The sequence below is a fragment of the Eurypyga helias genome, unplaced genomic scaffold, assembly GCF_000690775.1.
Source record: "Eurypyga helias isolate BGI_N326 unplaced genomic scaffold, ASM69077v1 scaffold43724, whole genome shotgun sequence".
Lineage (NCBI taxonomy): Eukaryota > Metazoa > Chordata > Aves > Eurypygiformes > Eurypygidae > Eurypyga > Eurypyga helias.
This window is the reverse complement of record NW_010245198.1, coordinates 12428-38871: the sequence shown is the minus strand read 5'-3', so window position 1 is coordinate 38871 and position 26444 is coordinate 12428. Positions and strand designations below refer to the sequence as shown.

The 26444-nt window shown below is 52.4% G+C and overlaps 1 protein-coding gene across 1 annotated transcript; it reads right to left on the bottom strand.

The window, feature by feature from the left end:
* Window positions 1–12: 12 nt before the first annotated feature.
* Window positions 13–20631, bottom strand: SEMA7A (semaphorin 7A, GPI membrane anchor (John Milton Hagen blood group); the record flags this gene model as incomplete). Its single annotated transcript, XM_010149984.1, has 10 exons — window positions 20520–20631; window positions 5704–5837; window positions 4730–4780; window positions 4383–4478; window positions 3902–3986; window positions 3245–3355; window positions 1566–1705; window positions 1009–1187; window positions 725–833; window positions 13–232 (listed from the first exon to the last, which is right to left on the bottom strand). Coding segments are annotated over exons 1-10 (1237 nt in total), but the record flags the coding sequence as incomplete, so codon positions are not given.
* Window positions 20632–26444: the final 5813 nt, after the last annotated feature.

Here is a 26444-nt window from a genome sequence, read left to right as displayed (position 1 = left end):
CAGGTGCAGGACCTTGCACTTGGTTCTCAGTACCTGTTGCCAGATAGAGCACATTGTAGTGGTGTCCATCACCCGCATAGACCTCGTGCACCCCAATCTTCTGGTAGCGGTGCTTGTTGTGGAATAAGGGGCTCTTGGTAGGGGAGAGGGGCTCCACCCGATCCTCCACCTCCGGGTGGCTGTCGGCTATCTTGAAGGTCTCGCTCGGGGTGTGCTGTCCGGAGGAAACGCACTGCAGCAAGAGGGGACAAAAGCCACTGTCAGACAGGACCCTGGGATGAGGCTCAAGGGCAGGAGAGCAAGGCAGGGTACAGCCCTGAGGAGCAGGCCCAGGCAGGCACAAGCCTGCCCTGGGGGTACAATACAAGTCCTGGGACTGTCGGGACTGTGCTTGTGCCAGGTCCTACCAGCCATCTCCCCTGCAGAAGTCACAGTTTGGGAGACTCAGGTCCTGTCACCCCACCAGAGGGTCTCCCCTCGCTTTCTATGAAGGATCTGGACCTTATCCAGCGTCCTTTTATTACCAGTAACAAAGCTCAGATACTTCCCACAGTGCCTATAACCTTCCTCGCTGCCCCAGCTCTCACCTGGCTGCTCGGTGGTGGGACAGTCCCCTCACCTGCCCCACCTACTGTGACAACCGCAGTGGCAGAGCAGGGACCAGGTGTCCTGGCCTCAGAATACCTCTCCCCTTCACGTGGGCATCTTTTTACCACTCACTCACCTGCCCGGGCTTGATCTCTGGGATGGGACCATTATAGCCTTTGAGTTTGGATGTCCGAAAGACGTTGTCAATGTCCCCAAAGGAATAGACGCAAACGGCAGAGCTTCCCCTGTGGGCAACAAGACAAAGAGAGGGTCAGGGACGTGGCTGCGTGCATTGTGCCTTCGCTGCCCACTCTGGCTGTTTTCCACCCACATGCCTGGTGGAAAGAGACACAAAAGGCCTGAAAAAAGGGATTTGGTCCATGGGACAGGACATCCCCCTAGTTTTGCAAAGACCCTCACCAGGTGTTTGTGAAGAGCCCATAGACTTTGGAGTGCCGCCAGTTACTCGAAGGGACAAAGAAGACATCTTGCAACCAGTTGAAGTTACCCTTGGTGACCGGGTCAACACAAATCAAGGTGGCTTTCAGGAATGTGGTCCACTTGGAAGCGGAGAGCGAACTGGTTCCCCCTTTATCTTCCTGGGGGAGAGGGAAAGCAGGGAGTCAGACTCTGGCAGAGAAGAACACAAAGTGCCCCTACCCTGTCCAGCATCTCGAATGGATAACTGGGGGATGCTCTGGAGGTATATTTGATGCTGGTCAATGCAACAATCGTGTATCTAACATCTCAGCGAAACAGAGCAAGGTTTTATCTCCCCTACAGTCAAGATGGGGGCCAGAGGACGGGAAGGTCCAAGGATATGGCTGTACCCCACACAAACTCTGGCAGAGGACAGAATTGGGCCAGAGAGGCCAACTCATGTGCCAATAACACCAGGAGAGCTGGCATGTCCTTTTGCCACTCCTGTAACACTCTTGCCTCCCCACCACACACTGTTCCAGTGCTACTTTACATACCTTACACAGCTGGGCCACTCGTGAGATGTTTCTAGGGGCCTCGGGACTCTTGTCCGGGTTGTCTTCACGAAAGAAGTAGTAAATCTTGTCCTGGTGAGGTTCTTCGTGCCTTAATGTGGTGGCTTTGACAAACTGAGGGTCTGAAAAGGGAAGCGAGCCATCAGAAAACCTTGCCCTGAACACACACATTTCGTCAGAAAAGCCACTGGTGGGGACCAAACCAGCACGCTCTGCAGCTAACCACACTCACGGGAAGAGGAGGAAATGCAAATACCCTCTGTGCTCCAGGCGAAGTAGAGGTCTGAACCCACCCCCTACACCTGACCGGTGCGTCACACTAACAACCGCCTTCCCTGTGGGTTCCCCTTCCTCTCCCTCCCAGCCAAATCCACACCCCTCCCCTTCCCTTGAAGGCCAAGTCCTCCGACCCAGTGACGCCTCGGCTGCTTAGCAGCAAAGGAAACCCATTCTCCCTTGCTCAGGGGAGCTGTCATCATACAGGAAGGCTCCTGCAGTGGAAACAAGCTGCACTGTTGTTTGTGTCTGGCATGGAAAACCCAATGATGCTCTTCCTATTAATACAGCACTGCCACAGAGGGTATCCCCAGCAGTGGCAGGGTCCCTCTGAGCATCGTTAGCTGGCGTTCCCCATGGCTGGGAGTTCTCTGTAAGTGTGAGATCAGCCTCACGGCTCTGGGTGTATCAGGTTTGTTTGCTCGTGTCTCAGTTGTCCCCTCTGTTGCCCTGCATGCACAAGTCCTGTTAATCTCCCATTCCTGAGTGTCACTGGGGAGGCAACATAATAAACTCACGGAAACGGGGGAGAGTCCTTTCTCTCTATTCCCATACCTGTCCCGTATCATACAATCACAGAATGGTTTGGGTTGGAAGGGACCTTAAAGATCATCTAGTTCCAACTCCCCTGCCACGGGCAGGGACACCTTCCACTAGACCAGGTTGCTCCAAGCCTCATCCAGCCTGGCCTTGAAGACATCCAGGGATGGGCCATCCACAGCTTCTCTGGGCAACCTGTCCCAGTGCCTCACCACCCTCTCCGGGAAGAATTTCTTCCTGATATCTAATCTAAACCTCCCCGCTTTCAGTTTAAACCTGTTACCCCTTGTCCTGTCACTACAGGCCCTTGTAAAAAGCGCCCACCCAGCACCCTTGTAGCCCCCTCAGGGACTGAAGGCTGCAATAAGGTCTCCCTGGAGCCTTCTCTTCTCCAGGCTGAACAAGCCCAATTCTCGCAGCCTTTCATCAAAGGAGAGGTGCTCCAGCCCTCTGAGCATCTCAGATATACAGCTCAGCGTGTCCCTGCCTCAAGGTCTCAGTCTGGATGAGGCTTTGGGCAAAGTGACTGCAGGAATGGAAGCTGTTCTTCCTGTTTCCACCACTGCACAGCAGCTGATGGACACCTTTACGCAACCATATTTCCTTCCAGCACCTGACAAGGGACTTGCCATCCATTTCTCTCAATTTCCCCATCTCCTCACCCTGGGGAACAGCCCTCTCCACAGCTCTAGGGGTGACCAAACCCAAGCAAGAAGCTCTGGAACTACATCCCAGCTGGGTGGAGGGGTTCTAATGTGCACTTAGCGTGGCCCACCACTGTGGGCTGACAGTCCAGTTTATCTACCTGGTGGGTCCCACACCTTCAGGATCTCCCCCATACTCACTCTGCATCACTGTGTCACTTGTGTAGAGTTCTCCACCCCCTCTCACTCGTCGGAAACGGGGTATCTTGCCATTCTGCTGGCTCTTCTTGATGGTGGAGTAGATGTCATGACCTGTGGGATAGGAAGGCTCATTTGCAGCAGCCTGTTTCCAGAGGGGGCAGAAGGGTTTGTGAGAAGAGAACAAAGAACCAGGAACTCTCTGGGCACCAGGACTCACAGAGATGATGGATATAGCTCAACAAACCCAGTCCTCACTGCCTAGGACTGAGCAGCCCTGGCGGGGCTCCCCCAGTCCTTTTCCTTAAGGATTGGCAGGGACAAATTCTTGCTCTGCCTCTGTGAGGGATGCCCATCTCTCCCTCCACCACACCCAGAGCAGTGGAGCTACTGCAGGATCTTCCTTCCCTACTGCTTCCATTGCATTTTACCCTCCACACAGAAACTCAACCCCCATACCCTGGACAGGATTAAACCACCTTGTGCCACGCAAGGATGTGCACTTCAATGAGGCAAAAGCAGGAAGTGCTAAGGCCAATCCCCAGCTAGAGCAGACAAAGCCCTTGGAGCAGCCTCAAGGTGACTCCCTCTTTTTGTTACAGAAATCCCAGCCTTCCTGCACAACACTGTGACTGAAAACACGTGAGCGGTCAGACTTACCGTCAACAACAACGAGGGTATTCGAGTCAGGGGTGAAAGGAGCAATACCTCTCCCGTCCCACGGAGCACTCGCCTTCCTCTGCATCTGGGGAAGGACAGAAACAACCCCTAAGTGTGATCCGTTCAGAGAAGGCAGGGGAGCCAGGTGCTCACATCCACCCCTGGGGCAGGAGGAAAGCAGCTCTCCTTGGTGGGCACAGCCCAAATGAGGGAAGGATGTGGCCCACCTTCGGACAGGCCAGGCAGAGCCACTGCTGCAGGTAGGAGACGAGGAGAGGGAGGCTGTGACAACTGAGCATGGAGGTGGCACATGCAGACCTCTGCTCATGCAGGCTGTTCTGAAAAGCTCCTCAAAGGAGTTGACATTTGGGCATTTCAGAGCACGCTGAGAAGGGTGGGGAATCGGCACCATTTTACAGGTGGAGACAGGATGAAACAGCAAGTGCCTGCCCTTGTACCATCACAGGAGGCCACAGCATACCAAGTTCCAGCAAGTAGGAGCACAAGCGCCGGTCCCACACACTAACATCCCGTCTCCATACTTCTCCACTAACGTGAGGTAATTTTTATTGTCCTCCTGCAAAAGAGAGAAGAGGAGCATGAGGATCTGTGAAAGGCAGAGCACAGCCCCAAGCTACAGCACTACCGAGCACAAGGCTATATGGCTTCCTAGCTTTTTCATGGGTCCTAAAACCAGAAGAGGAAACTGATCTGATCTCATCTGACCTCGGAGCACATAAGGAGCATACACAGTTCCTTCCCCAGAAGTTCTCCAACCCTCACCCATCCAGCTGTTGTACATGCTGTTCCACCACAGGAAGGACCTACCAAACTCTCAGGCATCAGGCACTGTCCTTCATTTTTCACTGGGAAGTCTTCCTAGGATAAAAGAAATACATAGGCTTTAATTCCTTCCCTCTAAAAGCCAAGTGCCATGGGCTCAGTCCCATGCACTACATGCTAGTCACTCTCTCCACAAGAAACACAGCAAGTAGGTCAGCGAGTAGGTCATTAAACACTGCAACACAGCCCTTTTCCCCACCTCAGCATCTGAAAACCCTTGAGGAGACTAGCCAGGATCTCTCATATCCTTGAGGTGATGGGGAGAAGTGGGGATGCAGGACCAACGTGGCAGGTATGACTGGCAGCCAGCCTGGGCTGCTCTCCAAAGGATTTTGGGAGGGAATCTATTATTGAGAATGAGTGTTCAATAGTGGGTGGTAGTGCTCAAGGGTTGGGACCTAAGAACCACACTGTTCCTGGGAACAAGGAGGGAAGTATCTGGATGCAAACTTCAGCAACTGACTTGTTTTGAGAAGGACAAGAAGGGGTCATGAGAAAGCCTAGTGGGGGGTTTTCCTGCTGTATTAACTCAGTACCCAGCTGATCTAGAACTTCCTACGTTTGAGGAAAAGCAGCCTGGGCCTTGACAATGGAAAGCGATGGGAACACAGCTTCTTCCCAGTGACATAGGTCTGAGCATCCCCTTCTCACGCTAAAGAAAGGGTCCCTCACTGGAAAAATTCTTCCTCTGGGGCTGCAAAGACCTCAGGAGGATCACAGGAACAACCCACCCACGGCTAACGTAGGAGACTCCCCCCTTGCTGCAGCCATTCATTGTACTGACATTGCAGCTTCCCGGATGGATGAGGCAGGCTGGGCAGAGACCAGACCCTTCCAGGACTGACTTTGCTGCTGGCAAAGACACTGAGCCAAGGTATCTAGCGTTTGGGCTGTGAGACAGAGGCTGGACACTTTCTTAGAGGGCACCGGGGTCAAACGTATTAGCAAAGCATCCTTACTGTGTAGTTCTCATTGGTTGCAAAGTCGTAGTAATAAAGCTTTCCCTCTCCCCCGATGTAGATGGCTGAGCTGTTTTCTTTATGGTAGAAGACCGGGTACTTCTCGCTCCTGGGAAACGCAAACTCTTTCACACCTAGGAACATCATGGAGGAGACACTTGTCAGGGGAATCGCGGCCGACTGCAGAGAGAACCTGCAGCCAGCTTGGGCTGATCAACTCCCTTTCTCTGTCCTCGGTGCCAGTGATGAGAAAAACAAGGACAGGGGGCTGGGGGCCCTCTGGGATGGCTGGCCCAGCACCTGGCAGGCAGGGAAAGGCAACTCCCAGGCTCAGAGCTGAGCTATTGTCCCCGTGGCCCCAGGGGACAGGAGAGCTGCACAATGGGGCGGCCTGCTTGGCCCCTGCTTGGTCCGGTGATGGAGGAAGAGGAGGAAAGGAAACTTGGCTGCCGGAGCTCTTGGGGGGAGCAGAAGCTCAAAGTGACTTAAAACTGGCTCCGCAGAAGCCAAGTGAGTGCTGCCTTCCCACGGCTGAGTGCCTCCTGCCTCACAGCTCTGAGGTGAAGGGCTCCCTCCCCTCTCTGGCCATCCTGTGCTCCAGGCAATGGCCTCGTAGATTTGGCTCCTGCACCCTGTTGCATTTGTCATGCCTGCTGCTTTCTGTGCCCTGCTCTGAGACCATGTACATGCTTAACTGGAGTTGTAACTTCTCATCCAGCTGCATGGGAGAGGAGCTGCTGCGCTGTCTTGCAGCTGGGGGGTCAACCTCCCTGCGCCCACAGGGTAGATCACCTCCTGCCAGGCACAGCCCAGCATCACACCTCTCCTCCCGCAGCATCCTCCCTCCCAGGGCCAGCAGGAACAGGGTTTGGAGCCCCAGGCCAGAGCCCACACGTGACAGGGGAAGGGTGCAGGTAAGCGCTGCAACTCATGGGCTCCACACCCCAGACATGAACAAGAAATGAGCTGCAAGACCTAGGGCCCATGTCACAACCACTTGCCACAGATGGGAAGGCCCAGCTGGGAGGAAGAATTGCCTGTCCTCCTCTCCTTCCTTCCTCTTTCACCTTCTGATTTTTCCAGCTCCTCTTTCCTAGCAACATCCTCCCTTCCTGTCCACGTTGCCTGCTCAGGTATGGGTGGCTGGTTGCAAGCCTCCTCCCCTGGGGCTTTTGCTGTCCCTCCATGGGGTCCGCTGCTCCTGCATCCCCTCTGGGGTGGTGCTCCACGGCACACGACATGGCACACGACATGGCACGCGTGCATTGCCATCGGCTACCCTGTCCCCTGCCGTGGTTTGCAGCAATGACAGGAGAGGGATTGCTCCTCCAAAGGGGAAAAGTCTCCGACCAGGACGGACCTCTGCTTACTGCAATAGGGCACTCTGTTTTCATCTCTCCCTCTTCTCCCTTTTCCAAAGAGGGGGCCTCTCTCCTGCACGGTGCTGCTGCTCCCAGCAGACAGACAAAGGCTGCGTCTGCCTCGGGAGCTGGCTGCCTGCACAGACAGGCAATTAATCAGCGGCACGTGTCCCTCCCTATTTATAGGGGCACTCGGCAGGACAGGCAAAGGACAATCTTTGCACAGCCCAGCGCTCTCCCTCTGCCCGGAGCACACCACACGCGGGTCCCACCAAGGCTCTGCAGAGCCGAAAGTAAAAGAAGACAACTTAGAGGTCACTGGGGTTACCGAATGCCTGCTTGATTTGTGGTTTTCTCCAGCTCAGTACGTGGGTTGCACCTCCTCGGGGTCTACAAACCCTGTGGGGTTAAAAAGCACCCAGCCAGCAAGGCTCTCCCCCCACCGGCTTGGCTAATGGGGGGCTGTTTCACAAGGGCACCCCGGCCACAGAGGACCAAGCTGGAGGTGTCCCTGGCACAGAAACCATCGCTGCCCTCCAGACTGCAGCTTCTCCCTGAGGCAGCACCTCCGGGCTGCCCTTCCCCTGCGCTGTGGGACAGAGGCCACGAGGCTGCATGGCTGGGGGGGGGTGTATTTGGCAGTCGGGACCCGGCAGCTAGGAAAGCCTGGTTGGATGGCAGTCCCTGCCTGTTCCCTGTCCCTCCCCAGCCCTGTTGTCTCTCCTCTGTCCAAGGACATGGAGAAACTCCAGAGCATGTGCTTTACCTGCTGGAGAAGCTGGCTGTGAGTCTTTGCGGAGTGACTGTGCAATTCCTTTGCCTCAGTGGTCCTACAAGCAAGATGCCAGGCAGGCGTGCCAGCTAGCCCAGGCAGCTCATCCATCACAGAGGTAGCCCAAGCGTGCCAGGGGGACAGGGCTCATCCTACGCACACAACAGCCCCTGAAGCTCTTCTCCCCCCACCACCGCCAGCACAACCCATCACCAACATGCTGCAAGGAGGTCTGGCTGGACTTCAGCAAACTTTGTTTTCAAAACTCCAGCCTGGCCCCTAAATGTACTGCTAATCCAGGAACGCACACCACCACAGCCATTCCGCACTCCTCCACCTCACCCTTCTGCACACTCCGGCCCTATGTGACCCTATTACGTTCAGTTTGGTTTTAAGGCTTTTCCACACCACTTCTTGAGCTCAGCTCTGAAAGTCGGGCCAGCCTGCAAAGCACACACTTCTCTCCAAACGGCCAAAACCAAACAAGCCCAAAACAATAATTTACTTGGAGCCAACATATTATTTATCCTACTGCTCCCCCGGGGACTGCAGTGAATCACTAAGCTGAGTGTAAACAGCTCTGCTAACAAGGGCCCAGAAGTGTGTCTGCGGCTGATTTAACTTGATCTGGAAGGGAGCCTTTTAAAGATGTTTCCGTGAGCGGGTGCTGGGGTCCCTCTGTCTCCACAACAGCCCTCTGGCTGACTTGCAAAGCTGGCCTTCAGCCCCTGCTCTGCCTTAAAAAGCTCAGCTTAGGTAAGCAGTTTGATCCCCTTCACCTCTGCTTCTCATCTGGCAGGACTGCAGGGGAGCTGCCCCACACCCCCAGACCAGGAGCCTGGGGTATCAGTGGCTTCGAGAGGAAGGGATGACGAGGCAGAGGGCATCTAACGGCCCATGCTATGTCTCCAAAGAAGGCGACATGCCTCTCCTAGCAAGTCCAAGGCTGCTTTTGACACGGCAAAGAAAGGCTCAACCCCCTGGAACGGGGAAGGCACGACCCCACCACCACCCTTCCCTCCAGACTAGCTCAGAAGACACAGGGCTGATTTCCAGAGCCTCGCTAACCCCACCAGTGCCTTTGCCTGGCATTTACTGCAGACCCCACCGCCAGCACGCAAATCAATGGCACGATTGTCAATTGAAATGCTAACCCCGGTCCGGAGGAATGAATGGGAGAAAGAGCGGCTTTGTGCACTGCAGGCGAGATGGAGACTACCACACCAGACTGGAGCAGAATAACATTAAATGAGGGAGAAGGAGGGAGCCCAGTGCATCTCAGAAGGATGCCTGCGGGGTGAGGTAACAGAGGAGAAGGGAAATGATGAGGGAGATGTTCTGGATGAGATGAGGGCAGGGAGGACCATCCTAAACACAGAGAGCAACACAGATAACAGACAGAGCAATCCTGCTTCCAGTCTGATAGGGTGAAATGGGCCTGCCTCCCCAGACACAGCTTTAATGACGCCCTGAAGGGTGCTCTGGCTCCCTTTGAGTCCAAGAGCATGTTCAGAAAGGCAACAAGAGCCTGGGCAGAGCTTGCGTCTCCCCAGCACCATGGCAAGGTGGGCTCCCAGACCAACCCAGAGCACTGTGCACTGGGAGAGTGTGCCCCCCACCTCCAGAACAGATGTCCAACTAGAGAAGCAGCGTGGGCATGCAGCCTCATTGCAGGCAAACTCACAACCCAGCTCTCATCTCAGCTGGGGGGCTGACTCAGCTGTGGCAGTCCTTCTCCCCTCCACACTCCACCATTCCTTGGTCTGACAGCATCCAGCATCCCAGACACTCATCTTAGTCACTGTCTTGCATGGCTCCCAGAGTCTTTGCAGGTCTACGATTCACTGACTATACCTCCCTAAAATGGAGAGAAGGAATGGTTTGAATCGAGTGCCAGCATTTTAAAATAAGGAACTGGAATAAAGCGTGAGAAAAAAATGAAGGACAAGATAAGAACCTGCTGCTTCGAGAGCAGCGCTGATGCAGATCCTTTATTTGCTGCTCATAAAACCCTTGTTAAGTGGGACCCTCCTTGGAATACGAAGAAAGGAAACGAGGCAGGGTATGGGGTTCACCTGCTCCACACCATAGGGCCTGTGCTGCCCTAAGCAGGGGAAGTTAGCTAAGATGCCTATGCCCTCCCAACTGTCTTGCTGCTGCCATACGATGGGGACACCAGGCTGGGCCACCTGCCAAATAGCAAAATGGGATTTAAACTGGTGCAGCGCCGAAGCTCGCCACTGCGGCAAACGCAGCCAAGCCTCCAGCACCGCCGTGTTCCCCAACGCCCAGGCAATCCCTCTGTTAGCCCCGGGAACTCTTCTCGCTGCAACACGTTATAACGCTGTCACTCATCACCATCACGTGTCCTACCCTCCCTGGCACGCCGCCCATGACACTGCCACCTGCTCTGCTGCCTGTTGGTCTGACAGCGAGCACACTCCTGCCTGAATCATGGCACTGGCTGGATTCTTTCCTGGTTCCCTCCTTCCTCAAACAATTTCTCATTTCCGAGGTTCCTTCCTTTTTGAATAGACAGAACGGATTATGACCTTGATAGCAGCATGTCTCTGCTGCAATCCAGCTGGGATTGGCTCTGACGGCAGAAGGAAAAGCTGCCTTCTCAATGCTGACTCAAGGATTGGCAACACCGGATGGGGGGTCCCCTGGGTGTTGTCCTCTACACCTGTGCCGGGAGCCCTCATCTCCCAGCAATGCGAGCCCGGCTGTGAGTCAGGGCTGACTGTGCTCCCAGGTCCTGCATATCACCCTCCTTTTGGAAAGATGAGAGCCGTCTCGACTCGATGACATCGATCTCTCTTCTGCTCCCATTTCCCCAGTGCACACAGGATGCATGACAAGCAGCCCAGCATGTGCAGATTGGCTGCTTTCTTTAAGCACTGGGAATGTGATTCAGATCCGCTGCCTTAGTCACCCACTTTCAGGTCACGACTCCTGGCCCCAGCTCTGGCATCACTCTGCAGTGCAGTTCCACCTTCACTATTCCTCCATGCAAGACCAGGAGGACGATCCCAGGATTTCCTACCTGCTCGGCCCAGGAACCCCATCAGCTGATGCTCCTCGCTAAAGGCAGCATAACAAGTCACAGCACCCATCCCACAGAGATAGAGACACCCCATGGGTATCCAATGGGTCCCCTGCAACCCTGGGAAAAGGACTGGACTCAACCACACTGCTCCTGTTCAAGTGCCATGCACCGTCTGCCTTCCCAGCTCTGCCACGGATTCCGGGAAGAAGCCAAGCTGCAGGGGTTTTTTTTTAGATGTTCTATAAATTCCCAAGTTGAAACATTTCGGAAGGAGGAAGTATGGTTATCCACAGACCTGCTCTGCTGCATGTTTCCCTTCCCCTGTGAAGGGAGCAGTGTGACACAAGGAAACTACAGCCGGGCTGCGGAGATGGTTCCCAGAGCCCCGCTCACCCCCCAGCCATCCCCTTCCCAGAAGATGGATGCCTCAAGGAGTCTGATGGTCTTCTGGGACCCAGCAGATCCTCCAGAAACAGTTTTGGTTTTTATAGGAACAGTTTGGGGTTTGGTCTGACCTGCCATGGAATAACTGAAGGGCTGTGAAGTTGCACGGTCTCCAACACGCCTTGTGGAAAATGATACGCTTTTGTGGCAGGGGTTTCTGAGAAGGGGGCGACAAGGCAATATAACATAGGAAACCACTTCCTCCTCATTGCTCACAAAAAAACCATGGCCCGTCGTTCCCTCCTCCCCCCAGCTTACGCCACCAGAACACTGCCGAAGGATTTAGCTGCAGCCCTGGGAGCTGGGATCCTTACAGCCACCCCTCAGCACTGGGGAAGCAGAGGCACAGGCTGAAGGATCCCCACCCTCAGGGAACACGGCTCAGTGCACGAGGCAGACCCACACTATTCTGGTTCAACCTATGCTCCAACTTCAGTCATTTCTCAAAGCAAGCAACACAAGAGCAGAACCAGCACAAACCAGTACAGTCCCATCCCCTACAGAATTCTGTCTCAGACTTCTAAGAGCTCCCTCCAGACCTCTCCCAGGGCCAAATATCATCCTTGTCCCCTTTCACTCCCTCCCTGTCCCCTACCTATTCAGCTTGGCATATCATAGCAGACTGGGAACATGGCCATGAGCTGGTGCCCATCGGCCCAGTGCCCAACACATCTCAGAAGGGGTTTGTGCTGCCTGCCTTCCTCTCCCCTGCCTTCTTTTCAGGATGCTTGCAGGGACTCCCCCAAAACTTCTCTGCAGAATTAGTCTGCCATGGGCCAAAAGGCATTGCGGAGCAGCAACAGAAACCAGGCAACCAGAAAGTGCTAAAAGTGTCTCTTGCTGAAGTGGCACCAGACAGACGCACGTGTTTCCTGCTCCTGACAGCCCCACATGCTCTCCGAGGGCCCACGCAGCTCCCTGCCATAGGGAGACCCCCAGCTCATGCCCACCCCAAGAGCCATACACAGCAGCCACGCTGCTTAAACATCTCCTCTCCCTGTCCCGAGCACACAACGCAAGCAGGAAAACTACCGACAAACCACAGGTACACTCCTTTCTGGTACTGAATGCCAGAGTCCGAAAACAGTCACCGGCGGTGACCAGCAGATCTGGAAAGGGCAGGGTCTGGAAAGCAAACCAAACATGCTCTATTTTAGGCATCAGTCGTCATCTGTGTATTTCATAACTGACACATCCTCTCCCACTGGGACAGGGGAGGGCACTGGCCAGGTATGGCAGCAATGCTGAGGTCAGAGCAGCTGCCTTTGCTGTAGGCAGACACTCCCACGGATGTATCCCAAGAGCATGTGTGTGCCCAGAAAGGATAGAGTAAAATGGTTTCCCAGTGAAGGCAAAGTGCTTCCTCAACAGCCTGGGGCAGGTAAAAGCCCTGACCATAATTTTCCCATGCCCTCCATCCTGTCGGAAACACTGTGGCTCGGTTCCCAAAAGCAGCACAGCTAAGAGCGAAGGCTTGGGCTGTGTGTTGCTCTCCTTTTCATTTTCCATCCATGACCACCGTCCTGCACGCAGAGAACCAGGAAGCTCAGCTTTGGGCAGCATGGGCGACCCACGGGAGGTTGGAGAGCATCAGGGGAAACGTGTAACCCTGAACCCTTGCACAGGGGTGCATGCATTTGTGGGAAACTCAGAAGAGGTGTGAAAGTACGGAGGGGAGACATGCAACTGGGAAGCCCACATTACTCAAACCCAGACCTGACGGCCTTACACATTTCACTCCTCTTTCTTATTTTAAGTTCACAGCAAGTCAGAGCAACGGGTTTAATCTGTTTGGTATTTCTCATCCTGTCTCTCCCCCAAGACAGTTTGGAGACAAGTGGCATTCAATCATCTGTCAAGAAACTTCACACTATCTGTCCTCACCCCCCTCCCTGACTGCTTCCGACTCCCTCTAAGCACCCCTCCAAAGGAAAGAGCAAGCCCATGGATCTCCATCCTCTCCGCAGCAGGACTTTTCCACCCCCGGCCAACCTACATTCCCGGCTGCCACCATACAATGCTGCTTGCCTTTTCTTTGGCTTCTTCCCCAACTGCTTCTGAAGCTCCTGCAATCACAAGGTGCTCGTGTGGCTGCTTTCGGCTGTCCTCGAGAGATGCCTGCCATCAACAGCAAAATGCTCCGGAGCAGAGGAAACAATTCAGCCCGCATTATCAGGGATACATCCTACAAAAGCGCTCAGCCTGTGTGCAGTCCAAATGCCCAGGAGGGCCATGCTAGCACAGAGGAAAGGCTCAAGCCTGCAGAACACACTCTAACTAGACAAATATGCTATTTTAGAGTTACACTACAGAAGGCAAATATTCTGGCGCATTAATGATTTCCACTCTATTTCTGGTAAGCTCCGGAGCATCTTGGCAGTAGGCAGCAGTATTCAGCACAGGGGTGAGCTAGGGCAGGAAGAAAGAGGAAAAAACCCTCTTAGTTTGGTAACCCAGCTGCTGGGCATGGGCATGCTCAAAAGCTCTTCTGAGAGCTATGCAGCCTTATACCCCCTTTGCGAGCCGGAGCCAGAGCCGGCAGCGGTTCCAAACGCCCACTCAGCGAGCAACAAAAGAGACCCCTAACCCACAGCCAGGAAGGAACAAGCCTTGACTGAAAAGCCTCTGCCATCAGGCAGGGCTTCATGAGCACAGGCAGCGCTGCAGGGCTCTGCTCATCCTCTCTAAAGGCTCGAACCAGAGTGTTTCACGCTCCAGGAAAGATGGGTTCCTCCTTTTTAAACAGAAAATGGCTATATGACAGGCACGGCAATGATTTCTATGCATGCTAACATGTTACCAATATCCCACCCCCCCACCCCAAAAAAAACCTATGCAGCACTGAAGCCTGTGCCACTGCAAGATGAGTCCAGAACCTTTGATGTCACGGGTGCAGCTTGTCATCTAGCAGGTACTTTTTTCCCTATCAGCCTCAAGCCAAGCTGCTTGCTGCACCCTACGGGTTGTGGGTGCTAAATTTAGAGCCAGGTTTTGTTACTTTCCAAAAGCCTTTCTCTGTAATGACAGTCCCGAGCTGTGCCGTGTTCCTGCTGGAAGCTGGGGAACTTTGGCCTGTGATTATGGCATTTTATTATACAGTCTCTGGAACAACGGTACAACAACAAAAGGATGCTTTTAGCAGGAGAGCTGCTATCTGGAGAGCGCGGCTACCCCTCCCCACTAGGAAGATCAGTTTCCAGAGACTGATTTATCTTAAAAAGCCTTCCAGAATAAAAATGGCCCTAAGCACCTCTATGAGCATCCACCAGCAAACAGCCGCTTTACCTTTTAGCTTAATTGGCAGCCGTCTCCTACCTCCCTGCTGCTGGTAAGGGCAGGGCAGCTGAGAAACCCTGCTCTGGCACATGCCCTCCCCTCCCAGCCCGGGAGCCAGGAGGAAGGTAAGGGGACTCGTGCAGTCCCCCATGGAGTCCCCAGCCTCTGCAGAGGTTTAAAGGTGGGAAGAAAGATCTATGGCTCCAGAGCAAGGACGAAGTTTCAGTTCCCTATAGAAAACAGATGAGATTATGCATGCAGCAAGGGGACTTTCCCACTAGGTTGGATAAAGGCCCTGTTATGCTCTATGCAGCCCTTCTACCTACTCCCGTAGGCCTCCCACCCCTGTAATGAATATCAGCTAGGTCTCAGCCCTGCAGCCTTCTGGGCTAGTGGCAGGGAAGGCCACGCAGACCTTCCTAGCATCCCCTTTCTCTCTGCTCGACCCCCGCCAGCAGGAACACACAATATCCATTCTTCTCACGTTCATCTTTGGCTGCAGTGCCGCATTACTGAGACTTGGAAAGCCAAACCACTGCGTTAGTCAGTCGTTTGAAACTAGACGCTCAGAGAAGGCTTTCCAAAACTTGTGTTATCCAAGATACGAGCAAATCCACAGCCACAACTGTTGCGAGCAGCCCAAGGGCAGGTGTCCATCTTGGCAAGGACTGTCCTTGCATTCCCCAAGGAAACTCCTACAGCTCCTTAAACTTGCATCAGCCTCTCCCTCCCAGTCCGTGCATGCCTGATAAAGGAGAATAATTTAACCCAAGTGCGTAATTAGGCACGAGTCATCGCTGCAGGAGAATGCTGACACCAGTCAACAGGGTTCAAACTGGGGACTGGCTACTTAGACCAGTAGAGAACCAGGGCTGTCATTAAAGGCAATACTGGGTTTATTCTATGAAGCCTGTTGTTCCAGACTTAAGCTGTTCTGAAATCAGTAGAGATGGTAGAAGAAGGTTCCGCGTGCATCTCGTGTGACACTCGTACAGCATTTCTCTGTCACTCCAGACACCGGACGCAGTTAGACTCAGTGTACTCCACTGGGTGGAGCTGGGATTGAACAGAAAAGGGTACCCAACAGAAGGAACAAGTCCTATTCTTGGAGCAACCAGGAATAGCTACACACCATCGGATGTAGCTCAACAGGAGAGAGCTGCCTGCAAAACAAGCAATTTCCTCTCTCCAACTCACCTTCCAGCCCTTTTTCTGGATACAAGCTCCTTTAAAAAGCATCACTACTCACTACTTAGATTTAGTTTGTACTCAAGTACACAGGTTTAGATTTAGCTTGTTCTGCTTTAAGACGCTGAGACAGACTACATCAACTACAGAAAACCTTCCCAGGCCAATTTTCTGCAATTCTGACCCCGAATCAGCCTGAGGGCCGGCACAGAGCTGGGCAGCGGGTCAGCAATTTGCATCTGGCTCTCTTTCCCAGCCTCGAGCATTTCAGTGCAGCAGCCACAACTTTTATCAGTTTGCCCATGCCTGTTGTTTTTGTGTCACTCTCTTGCAACAGGAGGTGGTTGTGATTCACTCGCTTGGTTTGTTTGGTTTGTTTTGCTTTTTCAATCTGCAGAGAGCAAAAAATATTTTCAACCAACATTTTATGATACCAGCATCATCCACTCTGTGAAAATGAGCCCTGTGTGGAAAATAGTGTTGCTGGGAAAGACAGCTTTCTCCTGGAAATGTTGATGCTCTGAGAGCTATCCCACAAAGTTTTCACATCCATGGGGACCATGGTCTGGAGAAAACAGTGTCACTGTCAGTGAGGAGTAAAAGCTGGTGCTAGCACCACAGTCTCATTTTGCCATCACTCCCAATTGGTATGAGTTTGGCCTCATCGCCGGTCAGCTCTCCTCTTCCTTTGCTAGCTGAACGCAGCACCGCTGCACCGGCGGGCACAAAGAGCTCCTAGAAGAGCTCTTATCAGAGGTGCTTTCCAGCACAGCTTTCCCATGGCAAGGAGAGGCAGCTGAGCTTGGCAAAGCACAGGAGCTACTACAGGCAGCGTGGGCCATTTCCAGGAACTGCAATTTCGCCTCCCTTCTCTATCCCCTCTACGTGACGTGGGGCAGCCTAAAGACAGTTTACCCAGACGATGCAGCCAAGGGTCAAGTATATAATCCTTCTGTTCCCCTGTGGGACCTGCTTATCTCCTGTGAGCTCCGCACTAGCTCAGAACCTGTCCCCTTCCAGAAGGGAATAATTAAACCGTTCAGACCCCATCCTACCCCAAGGTGTAAACGCAGCAGGCAAAGAGGGGCTGTGAGTTTGTCTCAGATCTATGCACGTGAGAGTAACCAGGGACAAGACAATCTTAAGCATGGCAGTAGCTACAAATAATTCCTGGTCTGCACCAAAGGTCCCAAGCTATAGGAGCCTGACCCAGCCCTCAGGCTCCTTGTTGTCCTCACTGCACTCGTCTGCTCTCCCCATGCTCAGTGACTTTTCGGTCATGAGACAGACAGCCTGAGATGCCACCCTCCTGCTCTGTACAGAGGGGCTGTATCTGCCCATGCTGTCGCACGGAGAGCTCTGCCCAGCCTCGGGACACAGCGGTCTCGGTCTCTGCAAACAGATTAGAAGAGTTAACACAGTATCTGTGCTGACAAGCAAAAGCTCAGTATGGGATGTGAACGCACCTTTTTCAAAGCAAATCCCAGCTGGCCAGCGTTTAGTTCAGAAAAATAGATGGAAACAGGGGGAGGATAGAAATAAAAGGGAAGGTAAACAAGAACACAGCGTGCAAGGTTGAAGCATTTGCTTCTGCGCCAGCCCAGGCTGCTAAAGCTGAACTTACTCCCACTCTGTAAATCTCAACAGATAGGGAACCTGACATTTACAGTCTTCCTCTGTTAGGACACTGGGGAGGGTAATAGCCGGAATAGACCTGGACCCATCTGTGTGCTGTGTCAGCTGCAAAGGAGGTAGCGAAGTGCTTGTCAGTAAAAAAACACGTTCAGCACTTCATATATAACCTCCAGTGGCCTGGAACTGACCTCAGCCCTTTGCTCCGAGTGTTTTACCCCTAAGAGAAAGAAACCCTGCAGTCAGACGTGCTTTCAAATAACTGTTCCCCAGCCGGACACGAGAGCTGGGCACCTGCGCTGGCTGCTGAGAGGGTTCTGGGGATCCCTCACCCTCCCAAGCGCGTGCTGAAAGAGGGCTGATGTTGGGGAAAAGCATGCCTCCTCCTTACCCCTTCCTGCACTGTGCTGCGGCATCAGGGAAGAAAATAAAGGCAGAAAAGCAGCTGTGGCCAAGGCCTCAGGGCTGGCTTTATACGCACTGCATTCACAAAGGCAGATCTGCAGAGCGCGGTGCTCCAGGCACTTACTGCCGTAACTCCAAGTCCCCTGACTGCAAAATTACTTAGACCCAGGCAGCTCCAAGCACCGAGACGGGCCAACTCGGTTTCTTTGTCTCCAGATCTGAGTTCGGGTTCGTGCCACCTAAGCCCAGCTAAATTTCTTTCCCAGCTCTCAATGTCCCCTCACCTATTTCTTGGTACGAAACCGGACAGCAAGGGACCCAGCCCTGGCGGAGCAGTTCAGGCTGCCTGCAGCAAGGCCAGGGCTCTCTCGCCAGGTGTGGTGGGATGCTGGTGAGGGGAGCAAGGCTGATGGAAGGGCAGCTGCAGTTTTGCCCAGCACAGATTTCCTCCTCTCCTCCAGCGCTGCAGCCCAGGGGGGCATCCCACAAACCCCACACATGTACTCTCCCCTCCTGGAGGGAGCTGGGCTCCAGCTAGCACCAGGAATATCTCCATTCGCCCGCAGGGCTGTAACATCTCTGGGTGCCTTTGCTGAAGCTGCCATACCTGGTGCTAGTGATTGGCTGTGGCATGTAAGAAATTTAATTACGTAAAGAGCTGCCAGCTCCCGCAGAGCCCCGGGCTGAGGCCAGCACTGCACCGCGGCAAAGACAGCACACCAGGCTCAGCCCTGGCACGAACACCCACGCAAATGTCCCGCACTGCTGTTCTCCATCCCGCTCCCAGCCTCCAGGACCAGGGCTCGAGCCACAAACTGAGCCCTGCAACACTGCCACCCCCAGGGTCAGGGACAAGCCCCTATACAGGGATGTAAACGGCAGCAATGTGCTGACCTGCAGTTTTACTAAAGATGCTGAGCTTGTCTTTCACTGGGCCTGGAGCACTGGGGAAGTTAAAGAGGGCTCCCTACCACCCCCCGCATCCCTTCTGCCCCTGTCCCATTTCTTCACCCTCCCCCCAGACCCTCCTTTCCACCCTTCCCCTCACCCACAGACCCACTTCCTAAAGGGCAGAGGTTACGCCAGCAAAAGGCAATCTTAAATAGGACACAGGAGTGATTCTTAATGAGTGTGCCACAGAGGTACCTCTGGTACCTCCCTAACCAGAATCCCTCTCGGCCCGTGCTCCAGCTAAGCTCTCACTCAAGCAAAAAAAAGAAAAAAAAAAAAAAAAAGGGAAGAGAACAAGAAAAACAGAAATAAGCATAAGCTGATCCCCTTGCGGGGAAGTGTCCTAACACTAATTGGCTCTGGTGTTTCTCAGCGACAGATTCTTGCTGTGTTCAGTGCCGGGAAAGCCACGGACACAGATGCAGGGAAAGCCTAAGTGACCATACTGCATGCCAAGCCCAGCCCACAGAGACAGGTGGAAATCAACCACCCGAACCTGCTCTTCCCCCTCAGCAGTTTTACTCCAGGACAGGCATTTCCAAACACGTCAGACCCTTGCAATTCAACTTCCCCTCCTCACTGCCAAGCAGTGCAGGGGAACTGTCTATGGAGAAATACATGACCCCCATCCCCTTTTCCACCTCAGGCTCTGTGCCTTCTCCCCCTCTTGCATCCCGTTTTCTGAGCTGCTTCATTCTCCCGTGAATAAAACAAATGATGTGATACTAGGAGCAACCTTTCGGTGCCCTCCCTGCTGGTGTCTCTCCCCTTTGTGCAACGGGCAGGGGCCACCTCCGAGCCACGCACCCACCACCCTTCCCTCTGCTCCCGGCCCTTCATCCGCAGGCAGCGATAGGCCCTGAAGAAGAAGGACATAATACATAACAGCAGAAGAATAACAGATGGCGCAGAATAAACCAAGGGAAATTCGTGTCCTCTGAAGTTGTCGGCGAATAGGAAACACAGAGGAGCTGTTGTACTGCAGAGCAGCGTGAGATCCGCAGCTCGGCTGAACCCGCCGGCTTAGCCAAACACCAGAACCGCCGGGGACAAGACGGGGTCTTTTGTTAAAGCCTCCCTGGAGGGTATTAATCAAAAAAGCTTGGAAGACACATGATACAACCAGCAAACGTTAGTCTGCTCTTTTCAACACACGAAGCTTGGGCTGCGCTCTAAGCTCGCCTCTTAAAAACATTTCTTTGTTCAGTTTCTGCTAAGATCAGATCTGATTGTAAGTCCTTGTGTGCCATTTCAGATAGTTTCTCAGAGAATAGCGATCTTCTGCAAATATTTACCCGCGGAACTCATTTGCAGCTAACAGGGTGAGTACATCAGATGAATAAGAAAATTAACTGTTATGCAAATATACTTCTCCATTTCTCCCTGAGAGTTAGAGAAAATGGTTACTGTGTCTGCTTCAGGGCTTTTCGACAGCCTTTAATTCACCCAGCTTGTAGAAGAACGTTTTTAGAATATATATAAAGGAAAGGACTTGGCAAGAAGAGGGATCCAAAAGCAATCAAGGAAGCCAGAAGCCCCTTCCTGAGACCACAAGCATTTTAGCTCATTCTAATGAGAGCCAAGGCTCCCTGAAGAGACAAAAGAAATAAAAAAAGAGCAACTCTTCTCAAAAGGTAAGGCATAGGTAGAAAATACATGGTGCAAGGAGTAGCTGTCAGCTGCAGACACTGCTGCTGCTGTATCTCAAGGTTGCAGCCAACCGCAGCCCGGGACTTACCTTGAGGAGCTGTGATGATCCTGGGGTTCACCTTGGAGTGCCCCGCAGCCCACATGCCCAGCTGGCCGGCCCACAGGGCCATGACAAGGGCAACCGGTGACCTCCTGCCCATTTCTACTTAATCAGCGAGCAGAGATACGGGCTTGTGAGGCTGCCAGCTGCAGCACTTGCCTTATACAGAGTGGGCACAGCCAATGACTGAAACAGAGGGCGGGACTATGTTTAGGAAGTAAAAAAAAAAAAGATCTAAATGAAATGTTTCAATTCAGCACCTGGTCTTCAGCAGCTCGTACCTGCAGACTTTGCTGGGGGGTTTGGTCCTTCCTTTTGGTTTTTTCCCCCCCTCCTCCTGTAGGGGGAAGGGGGGAGGCTGATGGCTTTGTTCACCTTCTTGAGAAAAGCTGCAGCTGGCCCAAGGCTTGCCATCAACTTGGCACAGAGGCTTGTAAGAGGAATATTAAGGTCAATATGAATGAAATAAGAATGAAAATATGTGTGTGTAAGCATGCAGAAGAAGCAACAGCAGAGCAAGGGTGCAGAGACCAATAACAAAGGACTGCCGCTGCCAGTTGCGTCAAATAGAGGGATGTGTCGAGGCCAGAAAGCCATGCTCTGATAGCGAGGCAGCAGGAACAGCTCTATTAACAGAAGACCCTGCTCTACCATGAGGAGGATGCAGCAAGGCTGCAGCATATCTTGTGTGCCAGCTCTCTCCCTGCTTGTGCTACAATTTAATCATAGCAAGGGGCCACTCCTAGCAAAATAAAACCCTCACCAAAAATTAATTTGTCATTGCAAGTCAGGAAGACTACAAGACAAATACTAGAGACATGATGAAAACCCAGCTGTGTCCCTTATTCTGTATCACACTCCCCCTTGCCAGACCAGTTGAACTCGCGTCATGGTGCTCCTGAGTGTGTGGGGTGCGTGTGGGAGGGAATGACAACCCAGAGCGCACCCAGAAAACCTACTTGAGCTGGGGTGAAGAAATACTCCCTTCCCTAAGATCCTGCCTTCACTAATGTTCTCAGAAGGGACAGGATACTGAGCACACCCACTCGTGGGGCTGGCCCGCCACGGGGCTGTGGCACCTTTGGAAGTCACTTTGCTTTGCCACCTCCTCATCCTCTCGATTCCCCATCGGGAGGCCAGGAAGGGCTGACGGTCTTTGTGAAGTGCTGTGAGGTTTGTTAATGAGAAGAGCAGGGCATTACACGCAAGGAAAGCGAGGTCGGACGTGACCAGAATAGGAGGGCCCCACGGGGAACTCGCAAAGATGAGAGACGCAGCTGTGCCCTTTAAAGTTGGTATTGAAGCTAGGACTGCTCTGCTCCTGAAGGAGATGAACAGCAGCAGGGCAAAGGGGGGGGCATTTGGGAGGAAGCACAAAATTAATGAGCCAGCTAATGGTGAATTTTAAGGACCCACGGGAATTTCCCACCAACTCGAAACATGGGTTTCATCTTTCTCTTTAACCAAATATCTGCTTGGGTAATTACAGTATGATAACATACAGATCATCTCTAGTTTTTCACTTTTGGACATGGTGATTCCCAGCCTTGAATCATTTTGTACCACTGCTCACCTTGAAACAACTGCCCGTTCTCCCCCCAGAGGCAGCTGTATTTTACAACCTGCCTCACTGTTCCCAGAGATGCTAAACCCTGTTATCACTTGTTTTCTTGCAGAGAAAGCTTGCTGAAAAACATCTAATTCATTACGGCGCTTCCACAAACTCAGAAGTAAAACAGAAATTTGATTTGTAAATCAACTGTGTAAGCTATACAACCCATGCTGGTTCCTTAACAAACATGGGGACTTAGCCTTTTGCATCCACCATCCCAAATTTGGGCTACGCTACGAGAACTGCATACATTATTATCTGCTTTGCCTTTTATGACATGACGCAGCTGGTGGGCTGGGAAACTGGCTTTCAACTCCCGATCCTGACAAAGTTGCCAACTGGAAACACAGAAGGGTTCTGATCAGAGATGAACAAGGAGAGCTTCTGCCTTATTAGAACAGTAAATCCTTTGCTTTTCCCTTTTCCTTGCCCCTAACTAAGGCAGCTGGGAGTCTGCATGGTTAGCTTTTAGGTTTTCTCCACCTACAGCTAAACACAATGCTCCTGTGTATAAAATTGAAACTCCCCCAGCACTTTGGAAGTGCTCAGTTCTGGGCTCTTTCTACTTCAGCACACGATACCGCTCCATCTCCTAGACCATGAGCGGAGCCACCCCATGACCATGACTGTATTGTGGTGGTCCTCGATTCAGAACGATGCTGTGGCACTTAGCTGGTTTTGCCAAGCAAGAGACCCAGCAGACAGCTTGGTGTGTATCAACTGAAAACAGAGCTGTGTGAGATCTCTGCAGGCAGCTCACCAGCAAAGGAGCCCACAGCAGAGAAGAAAAAAAGTGACAGTGGTGGAACTGCAAGTATACAGGAGCATCCCACCCAAAAATCATAGAATGGTTTGGGTTGGAAAGGACCTTAAAGACCATTTAGTTCCAACCCCCCTGCCATGGGCAGGGACACCTTCCACTCGACCAGGTTGCTCAAAGCCTCGTCCAGCCTGGCCTTGAACATTTCCAGGGATGGGGCATCCACAGCTTCTGTGGGCATGGTTACAAGTCTTCAAATGGATGGTCTTAATTTAAACTGAGCTTTCACCCAAATGCCTTTGCTTCCTCCAGAAGCTACAGCACCCCTTAGCATCCTTTTTCCTCCCCACAAGCTCCTTCAGGGCAGCAACGTGACTGTCAGCTGGGGTGAGCCTGACTCTCACAGATGCAGAAACATCAGATCATTGGAAAGTGACTTCAGCACACAGTCAAGATCTGGAGGGTCAAGGGAGTGACACGACAGACACTGCACAACGCACTGGGGAAAACCACCCCACCACGAGTTCCCCACAGGCAGGGCTGCCCCACAGAGACATACAAAACAACGCAGGACAATGCTGCACACACACTGTTTGATCAAGGAGCATTCCAGCTTGTAGGCTTGGAGAGTGCAGGGCTGATTGTTAGGTTGCTCCAACCCTGTACCAGTTTGCAGGAGGTGCCGAACACAGAACACTGCTCTGAAAACAGCTAAAAACCCCCTGTGCATTAGGTGCCCACAGACCTGCCCCAAAGCAGGGGAGCACTGAAGAGTTTGTTTATTCAGGACCTGCTCCTCCACATGCCATTTTGCCCAAGGAATGTGTAGGAGAGATTAGATCCCAGGCACAAACTCCAAGCTCAGCCCCCACCTGCAGAGGTTTCTGTCTGCTTCGCTCAAGTATCGAAACTTCTACAGTGCAAATTATGTGCAGTTTTTTCCAGATCATGCTACTCAGTTTTCCAACATGGATCAGAAGACAGCTTCCCCTGAGTATGTTGTGAAAAATCATAAAGCATGTATTTTCCTTAAGAGGAAGAGTTTTATTCATCACTCTGGCGGAGGCAGAACGCTTGGATGTTTGTGGCCCAGGCAGTTTATTACGAAACCTCCCAGTTTTGTGGCCATCTTTTCATTAGAAAAGACCAGGTATGTGAGAGCATTACTCACAAGAACGTATTGATTACCTGGCTAACCCCAGGCTAGGAACATGACCCTGGGAAACGCCAGTAGGCACAATAGGTTTGTACACAAAGAAACCTTCCATGGGAAGAAAAAAAAAAACCAAACCCAAAACCAAACCAACAACCATCAACATCACAAACGTTCTGATCCCTGCAAAAGTCAGGCAAGATCTTTTCTCTGCTGTGCCATCTCTTCTAGAAACCTGACAAGCACATCTCGATCTCTGGCTGTTATTAGCCATGGCAGTTTCGGAACACCAAAAGGGACCTTTTTGAACATGGCACAAAGGGCTGAGGACCATGCACCAGGTCCATCGTGCCACTCACATGCGTGTGTTCCCACAGTCCCTCCCTAGACGAGATGGGGAGACTGCATGTTCTGCCACAGAGCATGGGAAATCCCCTGTTAAAGCCTGTCTGTGCAGGGACCCTGCTGCAGGATGGACTGGTGTCCCACGAGGCTGAGATGCAAGTATAAACAACCATTACAGAGCTTTGCAAGACCAGAGCTTCAGTTTCTTACCCCTTACTTTTTGGCTTTGGGAGCAAGCAGACTTACAGGCATGGACTTTGAGAGAAAAAAAGTGAAATTCCACTCACTGTTTCTTTTGGCACTGACCAACGAGTCTTTTCAGTCCTCAGATGACAAAGGGAGGTGGGAAGGAAGCAAAGCGGATCATTTATCAGCAAACTGCTGCAGACCGCTTCCAACACACCAATCGTCTCCTCAACTCACATTCCTTGCAGACAGAACCCGCCACCTCAACCATCCCCTCCTAAAGCCACAGGCCGGCAATGGCTGTCAACCCTTCCGCCTCCCCAGGCATGCTGATTTTATGCAAGCTCATCTCCATCAGCTGTTTAAGCTGGATTGAGTCTGGGGGTGACACGATCATTTGGTATACTTCCCCCTCTCAGTTCTGGCATGATGCTGAAGGACAGCCCAGTAAGTCCACTGCCCCAAGAAGCGTCACTAAAGGGGTCAGAAGCCCCCAAGTGCCCCCACGCCGCTCCCAGGGCTTTAAAAATGAACCAGGGAAAGGGAGAAGGAACCACGTGCACCAGGACATCTTTTTCTAGTAGATCAACTCCTTTTAAATGCCAGAGTAAACCTGTGCTAGTGCCATCTCGTACTCAACTCCTCAGAGGGCAGCACAGAACCCCTGACTGGGACTCTTCTTCCATGCTTTCCCTTCTGCTGCCAAGAAAACCCCTGGGGCTCACCCCAGGAAGTAGCTTTAGGACACTATTCATTGATCCCTGTAGCTTGCATAGGTCCTGCCCTAGGACTAGCCACAAACTCAGCTCATCTACATGACCCCAAACTACACCTTGCCCTTTCCATTGCAAACACCCATTTGGTTGGCAAATGTCTTTCTCCAGAACACTCGTCACAGGAACAAGAAGCACTGTCAATAGTGATTCAGTGAGAACACACTGACAGAGCAGGAAAAGAGGTGACAGAGACTACCAAAAGCATGTGCACCCCTCAGACAGAGCTGCTAAAGGCCTTAGGCAAAGTAAATAAAACACAGTGCAGAGTCCTTCCCAATTAAAAGGAAGTTAAAACAAAAAGGACATAAACACGTTGCTTTGTTGAGATTGATCTGCCACACTCCCACCACGGGAGCTGCACACTGATCCGTTAATGCTGCACAGCGTGTCAGCCCTGTCCTCCTATGAGGGCCCAGCAGGCCAGACTGGTGTGCTTACCTGAAACTCCTGGTGTTTCTTTTCTTGACCGCTGTGCTCCTCTGCTTCCTGGCAGGGCCTGGATTTCAGGGCAGCATCACCACGTGCTGCAGAGCAGCTACCATGCTCTCCTGCAGGAATGGCTACATTTCAGCAGTGGGCAAAGCAGCCCCATCAGCAATATCGGTTCCCACATCTGCCAGATGCTCTGAACAGTCCTAGGAAGAGTCCAGCACCCACCATCCCATATACAGGCTTATGGCCCCCTTTACCAGTTCCATTAAACACACAAATTCCTCCGAGTGACACACAAGTTAAGGTTCACTTTCCACAATCTACTCTCCCATGCCCTGCAATAATACATTTTGGAATTTAAGTCCACATTTTCCTCTGGGGAATCAAAGCAAGTCACCTGCTCCCTGAGAAACCACTTCAAACTGTTGCTGGGAAGAATGCCAACAGAATCTCCTCCAAGCTGGCCAGGCACATAAGATTAAGAGGACGCTGCCTAGGCAAGAAAACTATTTTATCGATATTAAGTTGACCTTGTAATGTTCAAGTACTTCCAGCAGCGATATCTGTCTCGCCAGGAATGGTGACACATCTCAGAAGTGGTCTATCTCCTGCTCCTCCTTCCTATTTTGGCCCCTACTAGCCAACATGG